Source organism: Phoenix dactylifera, chromosome 18 (assembly GCF_051530095.1).
Source record: "Phoenix dactylifera cultivar Ajwa chromosome 18, Ajwa_hap1_PhDact_Kaust_v1.1, whole genome shotgun sequence".
NCBI lineage: Eukaryota > Viridiplantae > Streptophyta > Magnoliopsida > Arecales > Arecaceae > Phoenix > Phoenix dactylifera.
The window spans coordinates 970,794-996,137 of record NC_143207.1 but is presented as its reverse complement, the minus strand read 5'-3'; the positions used below and the strand labels follow the sequence as shown (position 1 = coordinate 996,137).

The 25,344-nt window shown below is 39.0% G+C and overlaps 1 protein-coding gene across 3 annotated transcripts; it reads left to right on the top strand.

Annotated features, from left to right (window-relative positions):
• Positions 1-130: 130 nt before the first annotated feature.
• LOC103695957 (ribonuclease 3-like protein 2) lies at positions 131-24,074 on the top strand. 3 transcript variants are annotated; one of them, XM_088714201.2, is made up of 6 exons: positions 140-471; positions 4,978-5,032; positions 19,454-20,027; positions 20,109-20,279; positions 20,376-20,749; positions 23,671-24,074. In XM_088714201.2, the coding sequence occupies exons 3-6, from the start codon at positions 19,563-19,565 to the stop codon at positions 23,831-23,833; spliced, it is 1,173 nt and encodes a 390-aa protein (XP_088570327.2). In that variant the 5' UTR covers positions 140-471; positions 4,978-5,032; positions 19,454-19,562; the 3' UTR covers positions 23,834-24,074. The 3 variants fall into 3 exon arrangements, with proteins under 3 accessions (XP_089784583.1, XP_088570327.2, XP_008775637.4); XM_008777415.5 differs by having other exon boundaries at positions 140-5,032; XM_089928457.1 differs by lacking the exons at positions 19,454-20,027; positions 20,109-20,279; positions 20,376-20,749; positions 23,671-24,074 and having other exon boundaries at positions 131-471; positions 4,978-16,516.
• The last annotated feature ends 1,270 nt before the right edge of the window (positions 24,075-25,344 follow it).

Genomic DNA, 25,344 nt, shown 5'->3' with positions numbered 1-25,344 from the left:
GTCACTTTCCCATGGTCAACCAAACATGCCAAAAGTACTTTCCTAGGCATCCTCTTCCTAGAAATTTGTTTTCCAGGAATCATATTCCTAGGAAGGAAAATGCTTCCCGCGAACCAAACGAGCCCAAAGAGAAAATCTGTGATATCCAGTATCTTGGCCCGGTCCATTTGACCGGCCCAGAGTGGTTGGCCCAAATGAGTTGGCCCAAGCTATATATATATATATATATTTGGCACGTGCTGCGCACTTGCCTGGTAGAAGAAGGCTCTTCTTCCACCCGAGTTTGGTCGGACGGAATCCGACTCCTGGTCGGATTCCGGTCGCGGCCAAGCTCTATTTAGAGCTCCGGACCCCTAAACCCTCTTCCACTTCACCGGAGAACCCATCCGTCGCCAGATTCTTCTTCGATTTCTTCCTCGGCCGTCGACTGTGGCAACGCCGTTGCCGTGGCCAACCGTCGCCGGAAACCAGGTAAGGGCCCGGACTCCCTTGAGATACTATTTATCTCCTTCTTCCGGGGTCGTTGAGAGCCCCGATTAGGTCTGTGATCACCGAATATTTGGGGGAAAAGGGCGATGCCCTGTTTCCCCTGTTTTGGTGGATCAGTCGCCTTTTTTCTTGATTCCGGTTTGTTTCGCCGTCAGCGCTTGTCTCCGGGGTCCCCCTCCAGCTCTCCGTGGTGGCTTATGGCCTTGGCCAGAGTTCCGGCCGCCAGGACGCCTCGGTTCGGCGATTTAAGGGGGTCGGAACCCCTGTTTTGATCTCATGCCGCCTGTAGTCGTCGCCTGTCCTCGCCGCCTGTTGCCGTAAGCTGCCGTCGGTCTCCACCCACAGTGGGCGGCCGTGAGTCCCTTGACTCAAGGCACCACCACAGCCACCCTCTCCCTCTCCCTTCTTCCTCCCTTGGCCCAGTTCTCTCTTCCTCTCTCCTTTCTCTCTTTCTCTCTCTTATTTCTCTCTCCGTAAAGTTTATCATGGCCAATCATGTTGATTCATTTAGGTTGACCGGTGTCCTTGGCAACCGAACCCAGACCGTTGTTGGAGCTAAATTAAAATTCTCTCTCTTCTCCATCCTTTCTCTCTTTATTAAATTTCTCTCTCTATTTGAACTTGCTCTCTCTCTCCTCTCTCTAGAGATGATAGACCAATAAGATACTTCTCTTTGTGATTCTGGTAACCCTGAGGAAGGATTCTGATCTAAGGTCGTCGGACGATATGTAGCGTCCACCCTGGCTCCTACCAAACACTCTTAGATTTGATTGTTCTAATCTTTTTTGAGCCATCTGTGCCCTAGTCTGAGCATGATTCGATGAATTTCACTTTGATCGGATCGGCCGAGATGTCGGACACTTCCGCTCAGTCTGCCCTGTGAGAGCGTTGGAATTTAGAGTTTTCATTTTTAAAATAACTATGATGAAATTCTAATGAAAAGTATAATTTTGAAATATTAGGTTTTGAGAAAAATTTTCGAGTTTATTTGGATCTTTTAGTTAGATTGCATTTGCAAGGTAAGTAAAATAATCATTTTTCTGGATTTATTATTAAATTATAAATATTTTTCGAATCGAATTATTCTTGATTTATGAACTTAAAGCATGGTGTTTTATTATTATATATACCTTTTTTTAGAATATTGTATGATTCTTAATTAAACGTATGGATTTTGATATTGATTATGTTCGATTGATTTTAATACCGTATAATTTTATATATATTATGATTTGAAACACTGAATATATAAAAAAAGAGTTTTGCTTTGAAATAATTATTACAAGTGATTACAAGTTTAAGAACTACTGATCTGGTTTCTCCTAATTATTGGGTATAATAGTACTCCATGAAGAATCAAGAACTTTTTTAAAGTCATCTTCATCTCCACTCATCCTTTCCTTACCAGAACAAGCATAAACACTATCTCTGAAATCAAGCCTCCAATAATAAATAGGTGAGGTTTACTGGAGGAGTTAAAATATCTGCCCTAATAGAAGGTCCGATGCCACTTTCAACTCTAGTCACTTTAGGTTTGGGTGTACTGGCACCTTGAGTGGTCCAATTTTTTTAGGGTAACAATCTTTTGCAACATAATTGGTTCGCTTATACAGAAAGTAGCAGGACTCCTTTTGATTCTTTAGCCTTTGACACGAATATGGTGGTCTAGCATGGATAGGCTGTTTTTGACTTTGAAGGGGTTTAGAGAAGGATTCTAGTTTGATCAATTTTGAAAATTCATCATTTTGAAATTCTTCAGTTGGGATTTGAATTAATTTTAATTTGAGAATCTAGGATAGGATTTGGTTATGTTGATGTTGGGTACAAGTTCCTACTTGTGCTTGAGCTTAGGTCAGTCATAGCTTTTTAAGCATATCAATAACATACTAATATAGGTTTTAAAATAAAGAAATAATTTGATAGCCAATCTGATAAAACAATCCTGCTGAGTTCTCAAAGCAGCAGATTTTAAAAGATTTCTTGATATAGGTTTTCTGCAACGATTTCAGAGTAAAAGCCGATTAAATATCTTTTTTATACTTTCTTTCAAGAGAATTTCGTAGAGTGCTATGGAATATGGGGAGATTTTTTTTTTTTTTTCAAAACTAATGTGGAAAGAACGCAAAGAAAAAAATTTCCACCAATTTTTTGTAATAGTAGAAAATTTTTAACTACAACATAACATCTTTGAGCACATACTTTATAGTAGTAAAATATATGTAGAATTATTTAATGATAAAATCTATAATCCAAAATTTATATTAAAATTTTAAGCATGCATAAACTAGCAATGATTAAAATAGAGCAAATTTCATTTTTAGGCTGTTGAAAACTATTTGATAATTGCGCAAAAAACTTGCTAATATTTGCAAGTAATTAAAATAAATAAAATTTAAAAACATTAAGGGAAAAGGAAAGCGTGCCTAGATCAATACATGTAGCAGTACTATCTTAAAATTGAAGTGTGTGCTCTCACGCTGATATTAGGTGAAATAGTCTCCAAGGTATAATGAACCTGGTTCAACCTAAAACTCTTATCATGAGCATGGTTTCATCGATATCTAATCTAACAATGAATCAAAAGAGTGGTAGATTAAATGCTTTTTTATGATCTTTAACCTATACCGAGAAGGGCGAGAGTAGAGAAAGAATGAAAGTAGGGAGAAAATACAAAAAAAAATGAGTACCAAAATAGAGACCATTTTCTGATCTGCTGCATATTTTATGCCCGAGGAGGTGATTTGAGAGAGAATGAAGACAGAGAGAATCAAGAAAGACCTATCAATTGGATAATGTCTACATGTTCATACAATACGTGCTATGTCGAGCCAAGCAAGTGCACAGGTGGTCACCAATCCAAAACCCATAGGACCTAACTAGAAGTGGAATTCATGAACTTCAATACGAGTTTATTAGGAGTCCTATAAGTAAAGATGCATGTACCTCAAGTTGTAGGTGCGACAACATGATTGTTGGGATGGTCGCAACTCAAATTGCATAGTGAGTCAAGTTGTTTATTCAGTTGCGACTCAGGATTATCTTGTTATAAATCAACTTATGGTCAAAATAGCCGCATGACAAGTTGCAACCTGTTGAATAGGATATTTATTTAAAATAATGATTTTCTCTTCTCCTCCTTCCTTTCCCATTTTCTCCCCCATCCTTTCTCTTAAGTCCCTCCTGATCACCACCTTGCCGCTGCCAGCCCCCGCCAACTTTAGGGGCCCATGGCCACCTCCTCTACCTCCAACTTCATCTCCTCCTCCTTCACAACTGTACACCCCTTAAAAATTGATACACATAAAGAAGATAACTAAACGCTTAATATGTAACCCACAAATTTTGGATATTGAGGGTATGCCGAGCAGTATTCATAAATAAATTCCAAAACATGTGTGTTTGCTTTCCCTCCCAACCTCCTTCCATGGTTGTTGGTCTTTTCTCCTATCTCTTCCTTGGCAGGTAGCCCTCCTCCTCCCTTGTCTACCTTGTGTAATTCCCAGTAGAATTGGGCTTGGTCTACTTGACCATCTAGTTGAAAAGGTGTGAGACCCAAGCTTTGAACCGAACTGGGCTCGGTCCACTTGACTGGCCCAGCCACCAGTTCCGGCCTCACGTGCGTTGCACGTGAAGGCACACGGTGAGGAGGTGGAGGGGATCCATCCCGAAGAAGCCGGGATCCCCTGTTTTAGGGCATTCTCCTCCCCTTTGAGACCACTCGAGGTAGAGCCGCCACGCCCGAGTTCTTCCTCCTCGGGCTGCCGGCAGAGAGAGAGAGAGAGAGCGAAAGAGAGAGGGAGATAGAGGGCTTTGGGTCTTCTTCGGTACGAGGGGTCTTCTTCTTCCTTACCGCCGGAGAGGAAGAAAGCCGCCGGACTTTCGTCGGGGCTGAGGTAAGCCTTCTCCTCCTCTCTTGGTGATTAGCCATGATGTGTTGATGTTTTGGAACAGGCCAATCGCCGGAAACTTGGGTCCAAAAATTCGGTCGGCCGAGTGCTCCGCCGCTGGCCTTGTTCGCCGCCGCCCGCCGCCGGGAGTGGCCGGGCTTGCTCTGCCACCTCCTGCCGCTGTCAGAGCCGGCCACCATGGCCGCCCTTGGGCTCGTCCGAGAGGGAAGAAGAAGGGGGCAGGGGGTTCACGGATCCCCTGTTTCGCCGAAGGGGAAGGAAGAAAGAAGTGGGTAGAAGTTTTTGGAGAAGAAGAGAAGAAAAGAAAAAGAAAAGGAAAGGAAAGAAAAGAAAAAGGAAAGGAAAGGAAAGAAAAGAAAAAGAGAAGGAAAAGAAGGAAAAAGAAAAAGAAAAAAAAAAAGAAAAGAAGGAAAAAGAAAAAAAAATGAATAAAGAGAGGGGGTGGTTTACGGGTATGAACCCGAACTCGGGATTCTATGCACTGCTGTAGGATCAGCCATGGGAGAATATTAAAATTTAAGTTTTTGTATACATATATTGTGATGAATTTTAAAAGAAGAATATGATTTTTGGATATTAGGTTCTGCAAGGGATTTACGGAATTAATTGGATTTATTGTGGATCGTGTTCGCAAGGTAAGTGATGTAACCTCTTTACTAGATTTATCGGCAAACTAAATATCTGTTTTACGAATCAAATTATTTGTGATTACGAATTTGATGCATGGATTATATGTATATTTTTAGAATATTGTATGACTCTGATTGAACGTATTTGCTTCTAGTTTGATTGTATTTAATTGCTCTGACATTGTATTTTTCGGCTTGAAACACTGAACATAATGTAAGAAAAGATAATGACTTGTAATAGATTCAGACTTGCAGTCGAGCTATGTTGAGGACCCTGCCAATGGAGGCTAATACATTGGTACCGTAAGAAGAATAGTCGGTGATATGACCCTGCCACAGGGAACATGTGGTCATAGTTCCTGACTATTGAGTTGAAACTGATAAATTGAAAGAGGTTAAGATATGAACGATATTTGGTTTTGACACTGTATGTTTTTTATAACTGAAATATGAAATAGAGAACTAATTGAACTATCGACCTGGCTATGTTGAGGATCCCGCCAATGGGGGCAGATACGTTGGCAATTGACTGTCCTGAAGGACTCACCGCAAGAAGATTAGTCGGTGTTGATGACCCTACCATAGGGAATATGTGGTCATAGTACAGGATCGACATGATAAATTGAATACGTGAAAGAATCTCGAAACCGTAAAAAAAATCTTAAGAATTTAAGAAATATTTGACTTGTACCTTGAAACTGCATATATATTTATTTTCTACATATTATTGCTTGATTTATGAGGATGATAGTATTATTTTGATGATTAACACAACCATTGAGTAAATATCTAATTAAGTACTACAAGTTAACATGATACATCATTACTAAGTTCGACACTCTCTATACATTAGAAGAATGAGATCAAGATGTCTTTCAATGATTAATAATGAGATAAAATTTGTGATAGAAAAGGGAAAGTGAATTCTAAATTCTAATTCAGCAAAGTTTCAAGTGAAACGTACTCTTAAGGGCAAAATAGTAATTTTCATTGTTAAGAGTATGTAGCACTACCATGGCATACATTCAAAATTGCTTGAAGTATATTTTATTGATTGTATGGATGAGTCTAACCTTAAGATGCAGCAAAGTGTGGATTGAGTCGACCCCAACAAAGGTGGAGTCGACCCTGGCACATCATGGAACCATCAGGCACACCTCTGCGAAAATGGCACGGATGAACAATAGTGGAGTCGACCCCAAGTATGCTTGAGTCGACCCCAGCTTCAAGCCTCAAGAAAATAAGTCTCTGAAATTTACTGAGAGGGCCGACCCCAACTTTCCTTGAGCCGACCCCAGATGGAGCCGACTCCAGGAATGCTTGAGTCGACCCCAATGGAGTCGACCCCAACTAAACATGAGTCGACCCCAAGGCTATGTCGTTCAAAACTGTGTCTCTAAAATTCCTGAGAGGGTCGACCCCAATGGAACTTGAGTCGACCCCACTGTAGCTTGAGTCGACCCCAAAAAGAGTTGAGTCGACCCCAGTGAAAAATAACTGAAATACAAGGTTCTGTGATCCCTGGGAGGGTCGACCCCACTGTAGCAGGAGTCGACCCCAGTAAAAGTTGGGTCGACCCCACTGGAAGTTGAGTCGACCCCAAGTCTGATGAACAGTGGTTTGAGTCGACCCCAGAAAAGTTTGGATCGACCCCAGCACGGGCAGAAGCATAACGGCTAGTTCTACATAAGTACTTTTTGACCTCCCAACGGCTAGTAACGGATAGTTTTTCAAATCTAACCAATGGAAAGTAACCTAAATATGTGAAAAAGTATTTATAATGACACTATTCATCAGAACAAGAAATCTTGTGCATGAAAATCAAAGTTCACTCAAGAAAGACAAAGCCCTAGTATTCTTCATCAAGGTGCTTCATTCAAGAGTTAAAAGGAAGTGGTTGAGCAGATCAAAAGGGGCATTAAGAGCTCCACCAACCCTTGAAGAGTGAAGCATTCCTTGACAAAGAAAGAGAAGAACCATATCAAAGCGATAACTATATTCTAACTCTTTTTTGTAGCTAATATTTGTTATATCTGCTCATCTAGGAGTTTCAACCTTCTTTTTCTTCTTAAAATCTTGTAAGGTTTGTTGGTGAGCCCGTAAAACCAACGGTGTAGGTTTGTTGGTGAACCCGTAAAACCAGCAGTGAAGGTTTGTTGGTGAGCCCGTAAAACCAACATAGGTTTTTGGTGATCCCGGAAAGCTAAGTGTAAAGGTTTTTGGATTATGAGCCCAGAAAACAATCCAACTGTAATCCGCGAGATTACAGTGAATTTCCAAGGGGTCGCTTGGGGAGTGGACGTAGGTGCATAGGAGAGCACCGAACCACTATATTTCTTGTTGTTTGTATTGTGTATTGTTCTAAATCACTCACTCATCAATTAACATAATTAAGGAATCAAAAATTAACAAAAACCAATTTATCCCCCCTCTTGGCTTGTCACCTTAGGCAACAAGTGGTATCAGAGCAAGGTGCTCTCATAGTATTTGTTGATCTTACGATCAAGAGTCAAAGATCATGACAACCCAAGTAGGATGCTCTATTAGCGAGGAACAATCCACAAATAGACCACCCTAGTTTAATGGCACTAATTATACTTATTGGAAAGCTAGGATGTGGATATTCATTCAAGTACTAGACTATGACATGTGGAACATCGTAACTAGGGAGCCACACACATCCACAGTTAGTATAGAGGGCACAATCATTCCTAAGCCTGAAATGGATTGGAATGAGAGTGATAGAAGACTTGCACAATTAAATGCTAAAGCAATTAATGTACTTTACTGCTCACTAGATATAAGTGAATTTAATAGAATATCCACATACATCTTTGCTAAAGAAATTTGGGATAAATTAGAGGTCACACATGAAGGAACTAATCAAGTCAAAGAGTCAAAAATAAATATATTAGTACATAAATATGAATTGTTTAAAATGAAATTCACTGAGTCCATAACTGAAATGTTCACTCGATTCACTGAAATCATAAATGGACTAAAGAGTTTGGGAAAGTCTTATGCTAACTCTAAACTAGTGCGAAAAATTTTCAAGTCTCTACCAAGAGTTTGGAAGGCCAAAGTAACTGCAATACAAGAAGCAAAGGATCTCAATACACTACAATTGGAAGAACTTCTAGGATCACTCATGACCTATGAGCTGACTATGAAACAAAACTCAGAAGAGGAGGTTAAGAAAAGGAAGACCATTGCCTTGAAATCCACAGCTCCAAAGCAGAAAACTGCATCAGAGGAGTCCGATGATGAGGAGGAATATGATGAAAAAGGAATGGCAATGCTTGCAAGAAAATTCAGAAAATTCATGAAAGGTAAAAAGAAATTTCATAAAAGAAAACCTTTCATAAGAGGTAGCTCAAGCCGAAAAAAAGAAAAAAAAAAGAAAAGGAAAAAGAAGTGCCAATATGCTATGAGTGTAACAAGCCCGAGCACTTCAAGATAGATTGTCCGGAATTGAAATGGATGGCAAGAAAACTTAAAAAGAGGAACCTTATGGCTGAATGGATTAATGACTAGTTCGAACACCAGGAGCAGGGTTGAAACCAAGAAATACCTCCGAACCGGACGTGAGGGTCTCCCCTCATCCGGCAAGAACCTATTTATGACTCAAAGTCATACCAATAGACAACTACCCGTTTGGGTCAAAGTAATGCAGCAGTGAAAGCGAGAAGTCAAGTTCAGAAGAGGAAGATCAACAAGAGACGGCCCAAATCTGCTACATGGCCAATGACGATGAGGTAGATTCTGAACTTGAATGTGATTTTTCGGTAGAAGAGTTACATGATGCATTTTTAGAACTGATGGAAGAACACAAGAAGCTAATTTATAAAAATAAAGTTCTAAAAGATGAAAATCAATCTCTTATCAAAGATAAGCTGAAACTATCTAATGACTATGAAATATTAAGTAGGAGGTTCACAAATGAAACTAAGAATCTAATTACTGAAAATATCAAGCTAAAAGAAGACGCAGAAAAATACAAATCCTTAATGGATAAGTTTACACTTAGTTCAACTAAATTAAATATGATTCTTGATAGTCAAAAAGCTGTATATGATAAGGCTGGTTTGGGATATAAAACAAATAGGAAGCAAAAATACTTAAAGAACATATTTGTGAAAGCCAAAACTGAAAATATAACTTGTCATTGCTGCAATAAAGTAGGACACAAAGCATATGAATGCAATCTTAGAAAGCCTAGCTATAACAAGTTGAGTGATAAAAGTAAGCTAAAGTCCAAGAAAATTTGGATTCCAAAAGGAACATCAAGTACTAACCTTAAAGGACCCAACATGGTTTGGCTACCTAAAACACATTCTTGACTTTGATTGCAGGAGTGTCTTACAGCTAATAAGAGGGATAAACGATGGTATCTAGATAGCGGCTGTCAAGACACATGACAGGTGACATAGAACAATTTGTCACTTTGGAATCTAAGGAGGGTGGAGTGGTAACCTATGGAGATAATGAAAAAGGACTTATCATTGGAAAGGATAAAATCTATATTACTCCATCCATATTTATAGAAAATATTTTATTAGTTGATGGTCTGAAACATAACTTGCTTAGCATAAGTCAATTTTGTGATAAAGATCTTAAAGTCACATTTGAAGCTTCAGTATGCATAATTGCAAATCCAAAAGATAATAGCATTGTACTTATGAGACATAGGCATGAAAATATTTATATGGTAGATCTTCATGATTTAGGAAAGAAAAATGAATTATGCTTAATTACTAATGAAGAAAGAAAAAATGAAACAAGTTGGCTTTGGCACCGTAGACTAGGACATGCTAGTGTGGACTTAATATCAAGACTAGTCAAGAAGGATCTGATAAAAGATGTGCCGAAATTAATTTTTGAAAAAAACAAAATCTGCGGACCATGCTCATTGGGAAAGTAAACAAAATCATCCTTCAAATCAAAGAATATAGTATCAACCACTAGGCCCTTTGAACTCATACACATGGATCTATTTGGGCTTATTAGAACTGCAAGTCTAAGAGGAAAAAGTATGGACTAGTCATAGTAGATGATTTCTCAAGATACACATGGGTTTCATTTCTCGCACATAAGAGTGAAGCATTTTCAGCATTCTTGAAATATTATAAAAATATCATAACTGAAAAGAAGCTCACCTTAATTGCAATTCGAAGTGATCATGGAACTAAATTTGAAAATCAACACTTTGAAGAATTTTGTAATGAAAATGATATCTCCTATCAATTTTCAGCACCTAGAATGCCTCAACAAAATAAGGTTGTTGAAAGAAAAAATAGAATCTTGGCAGAGATGGCACGCACGATGTTGTGTGAGTCAAATCTTCCAAAGTACTTTTGGGCTGAAGTTGTAAGTACTGCTTGCCATATTTTAAATCGTGTTTTAATAAGACCTATAACCAAGAAAATTCCTTATAAACTTTGGAAGAATAGGAAGCCAACTGCTAAATATCTTAGAGTATTTGGATGTAGATATTTCATTTTAAAAATGGCAAGGAGGATTTAAATAAATTTGATGCCAAGTCAGATGAAGGTATCTTTTTAGGATACTCTACATCTAGTAGGGCATACAGAGTATTCAACAAAAGAACACTTGTAGTTGAAGAGTCAATTCATATCATTTTTTATGAGTCTGATAGCGAGTCTCCTAGAAGAGAAAATACTTCTGATGATGATGCAGGAATTCTTGAGTTCAAAAAATTGAATCTTAATAACGTACCAAATCAAGATAAAGAAGATGATCATGTACCATCACACTCTCAAGACTTGCAAAAAGAATGGAGGTACGCACATGGGCATCCTAAAGACTTAATCATTGGTGATCCATCTCAAGGGATAAGAACTCGATCCTCTCTTAGAAATATAAATGACTATCTTGCTTTTGTTTCACAAATAGAACCTAAGAATTATGAAGAAGCTGAAAAAGACGTAAATTGGATAAATGCTATGCAAGAAGAATTAAATCAATTCAAAAGAAGCAATGTATGGACATTAACTGAGAGACCAAAGCATAAGGGATAGATTTTGAGGAAATATTTGCTCCCGTAGCCAGATTAGAAGCTATTAGATTACTTCTAGCTTTTGCATGCTTCATGGATTTCAAATTGCATCAAATGGATATAAAAAGTGTCTTCTTAAATGGTTATATAGAGGAAGAAGTATATGTAGAGCAACCTCCTAATTTTGAGAATCATGAATTGCCAAATTATGTGTTTAGATTACATAAGGCATTATATAGATTGAAACAAGCACCTAGGGCTTGGTATGATCGATTAAGCAAATTTCTGCTAAATAATGATTTCAGTAGAGAAAATGTAGATAAAACACTCTTTCTCAAAAGAAAAGATAAAAATTTGCTAGTAGTACAAATATATGTAGATAACATAATCTTTGGTGCCACTAATGATAATCTTTGCAAAGAGTTTGCTAAATTAATGCAAGAAGAATTCGAGATGAGTATGATGGAAGAACTAAATTTCTTTCTTGGATTACAAATCAAGCAAACTAAGGAAGGCATCTTTATTTATCAAACTAAGTACACAAAGAAAATACTAAAGAAATTTAGGAATAAAAATCACAAGGGGATAGGCACTCCTATGAACCCCACTAGTAAACTAGACAAAGATGAAAAAGAAAAAAGTATAGATATGAAGCTCTATAGAGGATTAATTGGATCTTTGCTTTACCTAACTGCCAGTAGGCCAGACATAGTATTTAGTGTAGGAATATGTGCTAGATACCAATCAAATCCTAAGGAATCACATCTAAGTGCTGTCAAAAGAATCCTTAGATATTTGAGAGGAACCACAAACATAGGATTATGGTACTCTAGAGACTCCTATACTGATTTGTTTGCATATTCTGAGGCTAATTTTGCTGGATGCAAATTAGATAGAAAAAGCACCAGTGGAATATGTCAATTCTTAGAAAATAACTTAGTATCATGGTTTAGCAAAAAGCAGAATTCAGTAGCATTATCAACGGCTGAGGCAGAGTATATAGCTGACAGGAGTTGATGTGCTCAAGTACTATGGCTCAAGCAACAACTAGAGGACTATGGAATTAAATTAGACAACATTCCTATAAAGTGTGATAACACTAGTGCCATTAACCTTACCAAAAATCCGGTTCAACACTCTAGAGCCAAGCACATTGAAATAAGGTATCACTTTATTAGAGATCATGTGCAAAATGGGAACATATGTATTGAGCATGTATGTACTGAGAAACAATTAGCTGACATATTCACAAAACCTTTAAGTGAAGATAGATTTTGCATGCTTAGGAGGGAATTAGGCATATGTGATCCCTTTGATTGAGAGGAAATGGAAGGAACAAGTTGCCTCATGATACTCCTCTCTAATTTTGAAAATCCCATAAAACATGAGTAAAATTATTCATCTCTAGATTTCTTACTCACATATAAATGTCCCACTAAGATTTGGCAAGGATCGGAAGAAAAGAAGAATTAATTATTTTTTTTTGGGCTGAACTGGGGCCGACCCGAGCCAGAATGGGGTCGACCCCACGTTGAGTCGACCCTAGCAGAAACTGGGGTCGACCCAACGACGGGACCCCACTTTTAAAAGAGGATCCGTGAGCTATTCTAGGGCACTGTTTCATCTTGTCTTCTTCCTAAAACCCTATTTTCCACTCTCCAATCTCTTCCAATCATCTCCAAACAGTAGAAGATTACTTCCCCAAGCCGTTGGATCAAGACCTAAGGAAGCAGATCAACTCAACAGCCCCTATGGCGCGAAGAAATGGAAGATCCGGCCGAATATATCTTCGAGCGCGTCAAGATCCCTCGATACTACTCGCCCAAGATCGAGCCGTTGCTAAGAGATCCGGGAGAGTTTCACGGCCTACCCTCGTAGATAGACATGCTAGAGATTCTTCTACAGTGCCCCCACAAGGCGAGACACGTGTAGAGTCTCCTCCTCCTCCCTTTCCTTCAGTTCAACTTGCAAAATATGCGGGGAGACCGGTTACCACGGGGAGAAGGATCCACTCCGAATTTTTGGATCAAGAAGGGTTCCGTTTGGGGGATTGGATCCGAAGGCAAGGATGGGAGTATCTTTGCTCCCTAGATTTAGTGACCTACCCGGGCTTGGTTCGTGAGTTCTACGCCTTCCTAAAAGTTGGACTGGGAGGGCTTGTGTCTGAAGTCCGAGGAGTAAGGGTTAGGGTCTCGGAAGAAAGTTTGAGTGAGTTGCTTCATCTCCCCTGCGAAGGTGCAACTCCAGAAAGACCGGAAAGCAAGTTAAGAGCTCTACAGTTGATCTTTGAGAGAGATGATTTTGATTACTCCGAAACTGTGATAGCTAGCTCTCTATCAGCTGAGATGAGGTTGCTGCACAACTTCATAGGTTGGATTTTGTTTCCGAAAAGTGGAAGGTTTGATCAATTATCTAAGCAAGATTTGGTCATTATGGAGCACGTTATTCAGGGCATTCCCCTGAACCTCCCAGCTATGATGATCAGGCAGATGAGAGAGGCTATATGCAAATCGAGAGTTTCTCTACCCTATGGTATGATACTCACCCTGGTCTTCCGACAGCATGACATATCTGTGGAGGGAGAGATCTCCAGGCATCTATTATTCACTGACACTTACACTGCATGGTCCCTAGTTCGCATGGGTTATGAGAAGGTGTACGGGCAATGGGTGCATGCAGGAGCAGGGATACATGCACAGGAGGGTGATGCACCAGAGGTTGGAGACCCCATCCTTGAGGCTGAGGTACCTGAGGATCATCCTACGGCACCTTCAGAGGTTGGCCCATTGTCATCCGTACCCACGAGATGCACAGAGGAGTTTTGGAGTAGGATGACTGAGCTTGTGTCAGCTCAGGTGAGAACTCTCTCTGACGGATTGACGAGCAGGACGGACATTATGACTGCTGAGATTAGAGATCTCAGAAAGCAGGTGGGAGCATTACAGAGAGAGAGGCTCATGGTCCATCTGTGCCCCGAGCAGCTGAGTCGGAGGTTTCGGCACAGAGTCATCCAGCTCAGCGAGGTCCACGCCAGACTCAGTCCCATCAGGCTCGATCTCCCCTCGCCACTTATACTAGGAGGATGAGGACTAGATCACAGCCCTTAGATACCCCCTAGGCTGATGTTAGCATTATGATTAGTGCCTAGGATTTATCTAGCTCTCATATGTATTTTGCTTTGTTGATGTACTTTGCACTTTGATTGAAGAACATTGTATTTTTGGCATTAATGTACTACAATGTTCCATTTTGTTCGATGAAACTTGAATGTTTATTATTTACTGCCTCTACTTATCTATTGCCGTACACTTGTTTGATGATAACAAAAAGGGAGAGAAGTAAGGAAAGAAAGAAGTTGCAATAAGTTGACAAATAAGTTTGAAAATTATAGTAGGAGATAATATTCACTTAAAGGGGAGCAATATGTAACAATGAATATTTTAAAGTCTAAATTTTTAATCAAAATTTCAGAATTTGGCACATACCTATCATGCCTCGATACATAACCTGAAACTCTTGCTTTATCTCAAATTTTTGAAGTTTCATCCTTAACCAAATATAAAAGAAAGGGGGAGAAAATCAAAAGTTCTAATTGGCAATATTTGGATGAAAAAGGGGGAGACTTCACTTTCAAATTTGAAAAGCTGAAATTCAGCAACTTGAGCTCTTCTAAAACAAATTTTCTAATTTTAAGATAAGTATCAATCTGCTCATACTCAATATTTTGTAATCATCAAAAAGGGGAAGATTGAGGATGATAGTGTTATTTTGATGATTAACACAACCATTGAGGAAATATCTAATTAAGTACTACAAGTTAACATGATACCTCATTACTAAGTTCGACACTCTCGATACATTAGAAGAATGAGATCAAGATGTCTTTCAATGATTAATAATGAGATAAAATTTGTGATAGAAAAGGGATAGTGAATTTTAAATTCTAATTCAGCAAAGTTTCAAGTGAAACGTACTCTTAAGGGCAAAATAGTAATTTTCATTGTTAAGAGTATATAGCACTACCATGGCATACATTCAAAATTGCTTGAAGTATATTTCATTGATTGTATGGATGAGTCTAACCTTAAGATGCAGCAAAGTGTGGAATGAGTCGACCCCAACAAAGGTGGAGTCGACCTTGGCACATCATGAAACCATCAGGCACACCTCTGCGAAAATGGCACGGATGAACAGTAGTGGAGTCGATCCCAAGTATGCTTGAGTCGACCCCAGCTTCAAGCCTCAAGAAAACAAGTCTCTGGAATTTACTGAGAGGGTCGACCCCAACTTTTCTTGAGCCGACCTCAGGAATGCTTGAGTCGACCCCAATGGAGTCGACCCCAACTAAATATGAGTCGACCCCAAGGCTATGTCATTCAAAACTGTGTCTCTGAAGTTTCTGAGAGGGTCTACCCCAATGAAACTTGAGTCGATCCCACTGTAGCTTGAGTCGACCTCAAAAAGAGTTGAGTCGACCACAGTGAAAAACAGATGAAATACAAGGTTCTGTGATCCCTGAGAGGGTCGACCCCACTGTAGCAGGAGTCGACCCCAGTGAAAGTTGGGTCGACCCCACTGAAAGTTGAGTCGACCCCAAGTCTGATGAACAGTGGTTTGAGTCGACCCCAGAAAAGTTTGGGTCGACCCCAGCACGGGCAGAAGCATAACGGCTAGTTCTGCAGAAGTATTTTTTGACCTCCCAACGGCTAGTAACGGATAGTTTTTCAAATCTAACCAATGGGGAGTAACCTAAACATATGGGAAAGTATTTATAATGACACTATTCATCAGAACAAGAAATCTTGTGCATGAAAATCAAAGTTCACTCAAGAAAGACAAAGTCCTAGTATTCTTCATCAAGGTGCTTCATTCAAGAGTTAAAAGGAAGTGGTTGAGCAGATCAAAAGAGGCATTAAGAGCTCCACCAACCCTTGAAGAGTGAAGCATTCCTTGACAAAGAAGAGAAGAACCATATCAAAGCGATAACTATATTCTAACTCTTCTTTGTAGCTTATATTTGTTCTATCTGCTCATCTAGGAGTTTCAACCTTCTTCTTTTTCTTAAAATCTTGTAAGGTTTGTTGGTGAGCCCATAAAACCAACGGTGTAGGTTTGTTGGTGAACCCATAAAACCAACGGTGAAGGTTTGTTGGTGAGCCCGTAAATCCAATATAGGTTTTTGGTGATCCCGGAAAACCAAGTGTAAAGATTTTTGGATTGTGAGCCCGGAAAACAATCCAACTGTAATCCGCGAGATTATAGTGAATTTCCAAAGGGTCGCTTGGAGAGTGGACGTAGGTGCATAGGAGAGCACCGAACCACTATACTTCTTGTTGTTTGTATTGTGTATTGTTCTAAATCACTCACTCATCAATTAACATAATTAAGGAATCGAAAATTAACAAAAACCAATTCACCCCCCCCTCTTGGCTTGTTACCTTGGGCAACAATTTATCTAGTTAGAGTATTCATTACTTACTGGGTTGTTTTGCTCATTATATAATTTCTTATTGTTTTACAGATTTCGAGAACTAGTCTATTGGGGGTTCCAAAATAGGAGAGCGACTAGAAGGATTGTGGCACAAGTTATCTTAGATTAGGGTTATTAAGTTGATCTGTTATTTTGGACATTTATTATGATTGCTGGATATTGCAAGGTTTTGTTATTTTAAAAACTATGTTTCTGCATGTTGGTAAATTATTGTTCCACTGCGTATCTAGAACTGCGAGACTTTATGACTTGAGTTAGTCGATGGAATAAGATTACATCTATTCAGTTAAATTATTTTAGATTATATAATTGAGATGTTTGGTTAAGATGCTTTGCATGCTTGTGGGAAGAGTTTCCTACGGGTGTGCGGCGGTTGGCGCGGACCCCCGGCTCGCAATCTCGGGCCGGGGGCGTGACAAAATGGTTTGGCGCAAAAGGAAAAAAAGGCTCACACATGCGGAGAAGGAAGAAGACTCCCATCAGCCAAGTTATATTCAGAGCTCACCAGACGGAATCTCACCTTAGGGCCTCCTCCCGCTCTATTTAGAGCCCATCTGATCCCTTGTTCACCCACCATAGAACCTAGGCCTCTAATCGAAGCTCATCGCCAGTTTTTTTCAATTTCCCTATTTAAATGCCTGCCGCCACCAACTCTTGGACTACTGCCGATCGTCACTAGAAGCTAGGTAAAAATTTGAGAACCTTCAATCGACTCTTCTCTCCTTTCAGGGTCGTTGGAGCCCCAATTCTAGCCGGTGATCACTGGATTTGGTTGAGAAGGGCATACCCTATTTTTCTCTATTTTCATAAGTTCGGCCCTTCTTTTCCATTTTTCGGTTGTTGTTTGCTACCAGCGCTCATTGCTGGGATCTTCCCCTGGTCTTTCATGGTGGCAGGAAGCTATGGTCGGAGCTCCAACCATCGGGATGCCTTGATTTCCACTGTTTAAAGGCTTGAAACCCTTGTTTTTAGATTGTTTTAGTGCCACCGGCCACCGACTGCCTCTTAGCTGGCCATCGGTCTCTCATCGCAGGCACCCGCTCTCTCTCTTCCTTAGAGAAGCATACTCTCTCTCTCTCTCCTTTTTCTCTCCCCCCCATCCTTTCTCTTTCTTATTTCTCTCTTTACCTGAACTTTCTCTATCTACTCTCTCTTTAGAGTTGTTGAATTCAGTGAGGGCTACTCTTAGGGATTTTCGATCAACCCTAATGAAAGGTTCTGATCTAAGGTCATCAGACAGCATGCCAGCCCTCAGTTTGAACCTTGTCAGACACTATTAGATTTGGTCACCCTCAATTTCTATTGAACCATCTGTACCCTAGTTTGATCATGATCAGACGACTTTTGTCTTGATCACACCGATCGGGCTGTTGAGAATTGCTGTGTGGTTAGACCTGCAAGGGGAATAGAATTTAGGATTTTCCTTTTAGAATAATCATGATAATATTTTGATGAGAATATAATTTTTAAATATTAGGCTCTAGGATGGATTTTCAGAATTAATTGGATCTGTTAGTTGGATTGCGCTCACAAGAAAAGTAATGTAATTCCTTTTTCCTTTTCTAGATTTGTCAGTGAATTATAATATTTTTGTGTCAATGAATTTTGAGTCATAATATTTATGATTTATGAATTGGAAGCATCATTTTTTTTTGTTTGATATATCTTATCATGGAATATTAATTGATGCTTGATAGAAGGTATTGATTTTATTGATTGATTTCGATATAGGATATTTTTCGTGTTTTTTTTCAATTTGGAGCATGAAACTGATTTTATAGAAATAGAATTTTGATTTACAAAGGATTTGCAATTTGACTATGTACCGACACCCCGCTAATGGGGGTTATGCACGAACACATCGACACCCCATTTGTGGGGGTTATGCGCTAGTATATCAATACCTCGCCAGTGGAGGTTATGTGCTGGTACATCGATATTCTATAAGTGGGGATTATGCACTGGTACATCATACCCCGCTAGTGGAGATTATATGTTGATATATCGATATCCTGTCATTTGGGGTTATATGTTGGTATTTTGATTGTTATTGAGCTCCTATTTTGTCCTAGCCATGGGGTATAAATGTGGTCATAGTTCATTGCTGTCGAAATAAACGTGATACTTTTAAAAGAAATTGGCTCATCAATGAAATTTGGAATTTAAAATAATTAGATAGTCTATAAATTTGGTTTCTTATCTATAGCATATTATTAATTACTATATTTCTTCATTTATTTTGCTAAAGTATTCATTGCTTACTAAGATGTCTAGCTCATTATTCTATTCTACTATATTTACATATTCGAAAAACTAACTTGACTCAAGGATTTATCGACTAGAGACAGGAAATTTTAGTATGTTTAGTTTAGATTAGGGTTTTGTTACAGTTGATGCAAGAGTTTAGAATATTATTGATTTTATGAGATATTTATTTTGATTTAGTTATTTAATTTAAAGTTTGAATGTTAATTATTTAAAGTTATTTCGGTACTCATATATGATATCATTTTGAGATGCCTTGCATGCTTGCGGAGAAAGTTTTTTATAAATATGTGGTGGTTGCTGCAACCCCTTATTCGCAATCTCGAGTAGGGGCATGACATGTTGTCATTGCTACCGCTGGCATGTGCAATGGCCGCTATTGCACTACCTCGGCAACGTCGCGGGCCCAAACCACTCGCTGCAATCTTTATCGGCTAAACGGTTAAACATTGGATTTTTTTTTGTCCTAAGTTACCCTTCCATCTTTGGTAGGACCGCAAGAATTTACTTCCATATTATCCAAATTTTATAGTCATACATCTAATCTAATTTACGCAGGTAATGATCAATGAATAATGGCAGCAGATTTTTTTTAGATTTTGAGTAAATACGTTCTTTTCTTTACTCCGATTCCTTCTCTGATTTACCTACCTAGATACTCCGACTTCGTAGCGGATTCTAATTAGGATTTATTCGACTCATAAACCCAATACCGTACCGTGGTGGACTGGGTGAAGCGGAGGGTTTATCTGCTTGAGACCGTCATGAAAAAAAAGGCCAGATTTCACGTAGGTGTCGAAGGGTTGAGGCCGAAGCCCGCCCACTGTGCCAATCATAAGCGGATGACGCTCTGCCCCCCCGTCGCCGACTTCACGGCCTTCTCCTCGCCGCCTCTGGTCGACGTTGGCGACGATGGGATGCGCGCGGCGGTGGCGAAGGTGGAGAGCCTCCTGGGATACCCGTTTCGGGACGCGAGGCTCCTGGAGGAGGCGCTGACTCACCCGTCCCACGCCGAGCATCCGTCGTACCAGCGCCTTGAGTTCGTGGGGGACGCCGCCCTTTGCATCGCATTCACCAACTACGTCTACCTCACCAACCCCGGTGCCAACCCCGGCCAGCTCTCTGCCCTCCGCGCCGCCAACATCTCCACCGAGAAGCTCGCCCGCGCCGCCGTCCGCCACGATCTCTACCGCCTCGTCCGCCGCAACTCCCCCAACCTCGATCAGATGGTATCCGTCCGTCCATCCATGTAATTACCGATCATAAAACACGTGAATATCCTCTTAATTGTTGATTGATATCCTGATCAGGTGGGCGAGTTCACTCGGTCGGTGATAGAATGGGAGGAGGAGGAGGACTTGGGAGGGCAGCCCTACGGCGGCCACATTGTCAAAGCCCCCAAAGTGCTGGCTGACATCGTTGAGTCCATCGCCGCCGCCGTCTACGTCGACTGCAACTTCAATCTTGAGACACTCTGGAGGGTAGATTGTTGAATCCGAAAGTCTTGCTTTTGCTTCCGCCTCTGCTTTGCTTTTTCTTGGATCTTAAAATTGCCTTCATCTTTGGACTGGAAGCAGGTAATGAGGGGGATGTTGGAGCCGATAATTACGTTGGAGACTTTGAATGAGCAGCCGGTGACGACACTCTACGAGTTGTGCCAGAAGCATGGGAAGAGTGTCGACTTCAAGAACTGGAAGAAGAGAAAGACGAACGTCATGAATGTGTTTGTGGATGGAAAGCTCATTGGAATTGGATCATCGGAGCAGAAGATGATCGCGAAGCTCAACGCTGCGAGGGATGCGCTGGAGAAACTGTCTTGCCCCGAGGCGGTGTTCATGAATATCGGCCCGTGTTCCGCTGAGGGGGATGGAGCAGGAGAGCAGATACAAGGATCGAAGCAAAAGCTCCATGAGCTGTGCAGCAAGAAGCGGTGGCCTAAGCCGGTCTACAAGTAAGCTTCTATCTCTCTTGCTTTAACTTATGTCTGTCTCTGTTTCTCAATTTCTGTTGGAGCTTCTGTTATATTTTGCTGGGCAAACTTGTTTTTTTCTTTTACCTTCTGTATCTCACTTTATTCTGGAGTTATTCAATCTTGCGTTGTGTTTGAGTCGACTTCCACACAGCATTTATATCTCTGCTGATTGTTGTGGCAGGCAATTGTTAAAATCATGTCAGCCAATGAATTGATCTATTGTTTTGATACTCATATTACCCTTGCACAAACTGCTTGGTGTTTCCACTTCTATATCACATTTAGAATCTCTTTATTACTGAAATTTAGAAGATCCTAACTGCATTTCCATTCAGTGAATAAGTTTGTATATACACTCTTATGCTGTTATACACAGCTTTAAAGAACATGGTAAATAAAGCATATAAAGAAACAGGAATTGTTTCACTTATTAAGAAGAAATGCCAACCGCATGGAAAAGTCTAAAATACTTTCAAATAAACGAGTTGATGTCTTCCACTCCCACGTATTGTCAAAGCCCCCAAAGTGCTGAGGCTGACCGTAGGCCTCCATCCCATTGACATGCTCTGAAGCAATATTTGTAACTGTATAATGTCACACTGACGCTCCACATGGTAGAAAATTTCCACTTTAATAAATAAGATGCTGCTAGAATGATATATTTTGTCCATTAAAATCTACAAGGGGACTCTTTCAAGAGTTTCAGGGTATTTGTGCAAATAAAGAGGACAAAGGGCCTGATATCATCATATTCCAATTGAAGGCAATGAGAATGACTATTTAATAAGTTTCATTAACTTTCCTTTTTAATTGTGACATACACAAATATCATTATGCATATGCAAAATGACAATCAGAAACAAATTTGTGGGCATGCGCCTGTGTTTTTCCTGGATTCCTCTTAGGTTTTTTGTCAGCAAATATGCCAAGATGAATTAATTCAATAAACACTGTGTAACCAATTTGTTTTAGAACAGGGGTTGTTTATGATAATAGGACCCTGAAGTTGTTGCACGTTTATCTGTCAGTTCAACCAAGAAACATGGGTTTGAAATTATCTACATGCATGTATATGCTATGTTATTCTTCAAATGGATTACTAAATCTATACTAGAAGAAAGATGAACTCACAATGTTTTAGGAACACCCAGCAATATTGAGGAGAACAAATTAAAGATGAGATGAAAAACAACGAGGAGAAATAGACGAAGAAGACAGGGTATGGAAGCCTCAGCAAAGCTTATTTTAGGAAATAATGAAGTGAATATTGGATTTCCAGGCCAACCAATCCTTATAATAGTGCTGAAACTAGCAAACGTCATAATGAAACTAACAAATGTTATAATAGTGATTAAACTAACAAACGTCAGTATGTGATTCATTACCTCAATCTAAAGATAATCCAAACCTATCTATTTTTAAGATAAAGTAAAAGGTTTATGAAGATAACCTAAAATATGTAAACTTCTAAATTGTTCCAAATTTAACATAAACATAACTGAAAAATCTATCCGTCGAATCTTTAGGCTTTGTAGTTGCATGTCACATTTACTATATACCAATGTATCAAACTGAGTGAATATTTTGGAGCTTGTCATTAGTATCACTACGATTTTCATTGCCTCTGTTCAGTTTTGCACATTTTAAAGCTACTTATTCAGCTTATTCAGTTTGGGTTGTGCTTATTGCCTTGTTGGGATTCTCATGCTAAGACAAAGTTCTCCCAGCATCAAGGAAAAAACACAAGAGTATGAAGATGGAAATTTAATAATGATTGCTTTTAAGTTTTAACTAACCGTATATTGAGCTTGATAGTAGATATTTATCACTGAGATTGAAAATTAATAAAAAAATGAGCTTTTGATGGAACATTCTCATTTTTTGTGGTTGAGGAGTCTCACATCTTCTCACCCCAATTCCTCCAATTCTCTCCTTTTGTGTTATCCCCAATCTATATTCTTTTCTATCTAGCATTAGAGTTCAAGGCATCTTATGTTACTTAGTATCAGAAAAGCTTGAGTTTTCAGCAATATTTTATATCAGAGCAAATTTGATTCCTTGGGCGAAAGCAATTTCAGTTCCTCTCGCCAAGTAAGTTTGATCCCTTGTGTTAAGAGATTCCAATCCTACAAGCTTATTTGCTTCAGGACGAATGACTTTTTTATGATTTGGATTGTCACAACTGAAAATCTCAATGGAAAATCATTTACTTCAAAACTAAAATGAGAACTAAAAAGGAATCAAATGAAATTGAACTGCTACCATAATCTGCTCAAATAAAGGACACAAATTCTGAATTCTGTGAAAAGGGGATATGATTCTTGGAAACACATCAACCTCAAAGGAATGAATAGAAAAATCAAAGTAGATCGAAACTTCTATAACTAATTGACTCACTGATTGAAATATGTAATTATGCAGCAAAGTAAAAAGAATATTTTAAGTGGAAAATAAGGAATAACAGATATGCATGAACAAGTAACATGAGATGAAGACCTCTCTCTCTCTCTCTCTCTCTCTCTCTCTCTCTCTCTCTTTCTCTTCACACACACACACATGGAGATGCTTTTACAATAATACGCTGAATTAATCAACTATTGGTTTCTTTCTGTTTTTCCAATCATGTGCATGTGTCATATCTTTGTATATGTCTTTTTTTCCCTGAAAATAGGTGGATAATGCTTACATTGTATAGTTTCCTAGTGTCTTTGTAGCATCTTCAGAGTCAATACCATTGTAATGAGGACACAAGCATCATTATATTCGTAAACACGTCATTGAACAATTCCGTTTTCTTTTCTTTTCCTTTTAATATGCCATCTTAAGAAATGATATTCTTCTCACACTGCTAGTAGATTGAGAAATTAACTTATACTTACATATTTTATTGAAATTTGCAGAATTGAAAGGGAAGATGGACCTCCTCATGACAAGAGATTCGTATGTTCAGTTCAAGTTGAAACTTCAGATAATACTTTTATTACATTGAGCGACCCCAAGTCAAGGGTGAAGGATGCTGAGAATGCAGCAGCATGCAAGATGCTTTCTGAAATACTTGATTAATCTGACACCCCTATAAGCTTCGCTGTGGAAACCAAGTTAATTCTCTTTTTTTTTCCTTATTTAGGCTTAGTCATTTATTAGTTTACATTTTAATGTAGATCATTGATTGTTACTATTGTTATTTTATGGGAATTGTAGTATTTATTGGCCATAGGTTCTTGGGGAGCTGCATACAACAATTGGCTATACCATGCTGATGTGCAGTAGTTGGAACTGGTAAAATTATTACCTTGGATTGATCCATTTGACTTGCTGCTTTTTCGAAAAGTTTACAAGTGAAGACTCCATGCTCCTCAAGTGTGCTTAATCCTGTACTTTTGGATGGTTCCATGCAATCACCATTATGAATTCCTTTTGTAGTGGTGGCAAGCTATAAAAACGATACCAAATGTTATTCATAAATTTTACATCTTTAATATTTTTACATTACTTTTTGTGAAATATTTTTAAAAATAAGTAGTAGCTCATGATAAAAAATCTTGTTGGATTGTAGAATAAACCATTCTTCTTATCATATCCAAAATTCATTGAATGGGTTCAATATGTTTAGCTGAAATTATATTTTTGTTGTAGGTTTTGGAGTTAGATCAAAAATACCTAAAATTCAATTATTTGAGCTTTGATCCATGCCCTAGAGCATGAATCCAAGTATTACATCATGATTTCACAAAATTAGGACAGCATTTCCTATAGATTTGGTAATTTTTGGAAGATTTGGATTTGAATTTTGAGAAAAATAAAATGTGAAGTGAGTAAGCTTCTTACCTTAATGAGATTTATTTTAAGCTAAAATCTACAGATAAGAGGAGGAAAGATAGATAAAAGAGAAGACTTTTCCAAAGTGTCTCATTCCTAGGCCAATGGATTCGGATGCATACCGATAAAGAGTGAATTGAGGCCTATAGCTACCGTTCATCACAAAAAAAAACAAAGACAAGCCAGTAGCTGTCTTGATCTCGAGTTATTGTTGGATGCTAAAATTCTCCCCTCAAAGAAAAAAATTTTGATTCCTAAATTAATCTAAAACTGTGATTTCAGATATCTCAAATACCTGAGATTATGGAATCTATTGTCTCCCACCTTATTATTTTAAGGTTAAAACGCTCATGGTGTATTGGAATACAATTAGCTTCTAATAGAGCTCGTAGTTCAACCAAGACGTAGAGGTGGCAATTTACTCGGCCCCATGGATCCTAATGATACGGATTATATCCAACTCACAATAGCTTCGGGACGAGAATGGATAATGGTAAAACCTATCCCAAACCGAATATGCACATATATAACTCTTCACAAATTTTCTTCCTGAATTAAAAAAATAATTTATGTACAAAATAGATAGTTTTTGTAGCTTCGCCCAATCTAATCCATCTAACCCGTCCTATCTAAGTCTACCCACTTTGTTCTTCTCCTTCTCTTGAATCATTAAGATTGCTCATCGATGGCCCGAGTAGACAAGAGCCCATGAAGGTGAAAGTCTACTCGTTCATGGCCGACAAAAGTAATTCAAG

Coding starts and splice junctions, on each gene's coding strand:
- LOC103695957 (XM_089928457.1), top strand. CDS start 12,794: ATGGCGCGAAGAAATGGAAGATCCGGCCGAATATATCTTCGAGCGCGT.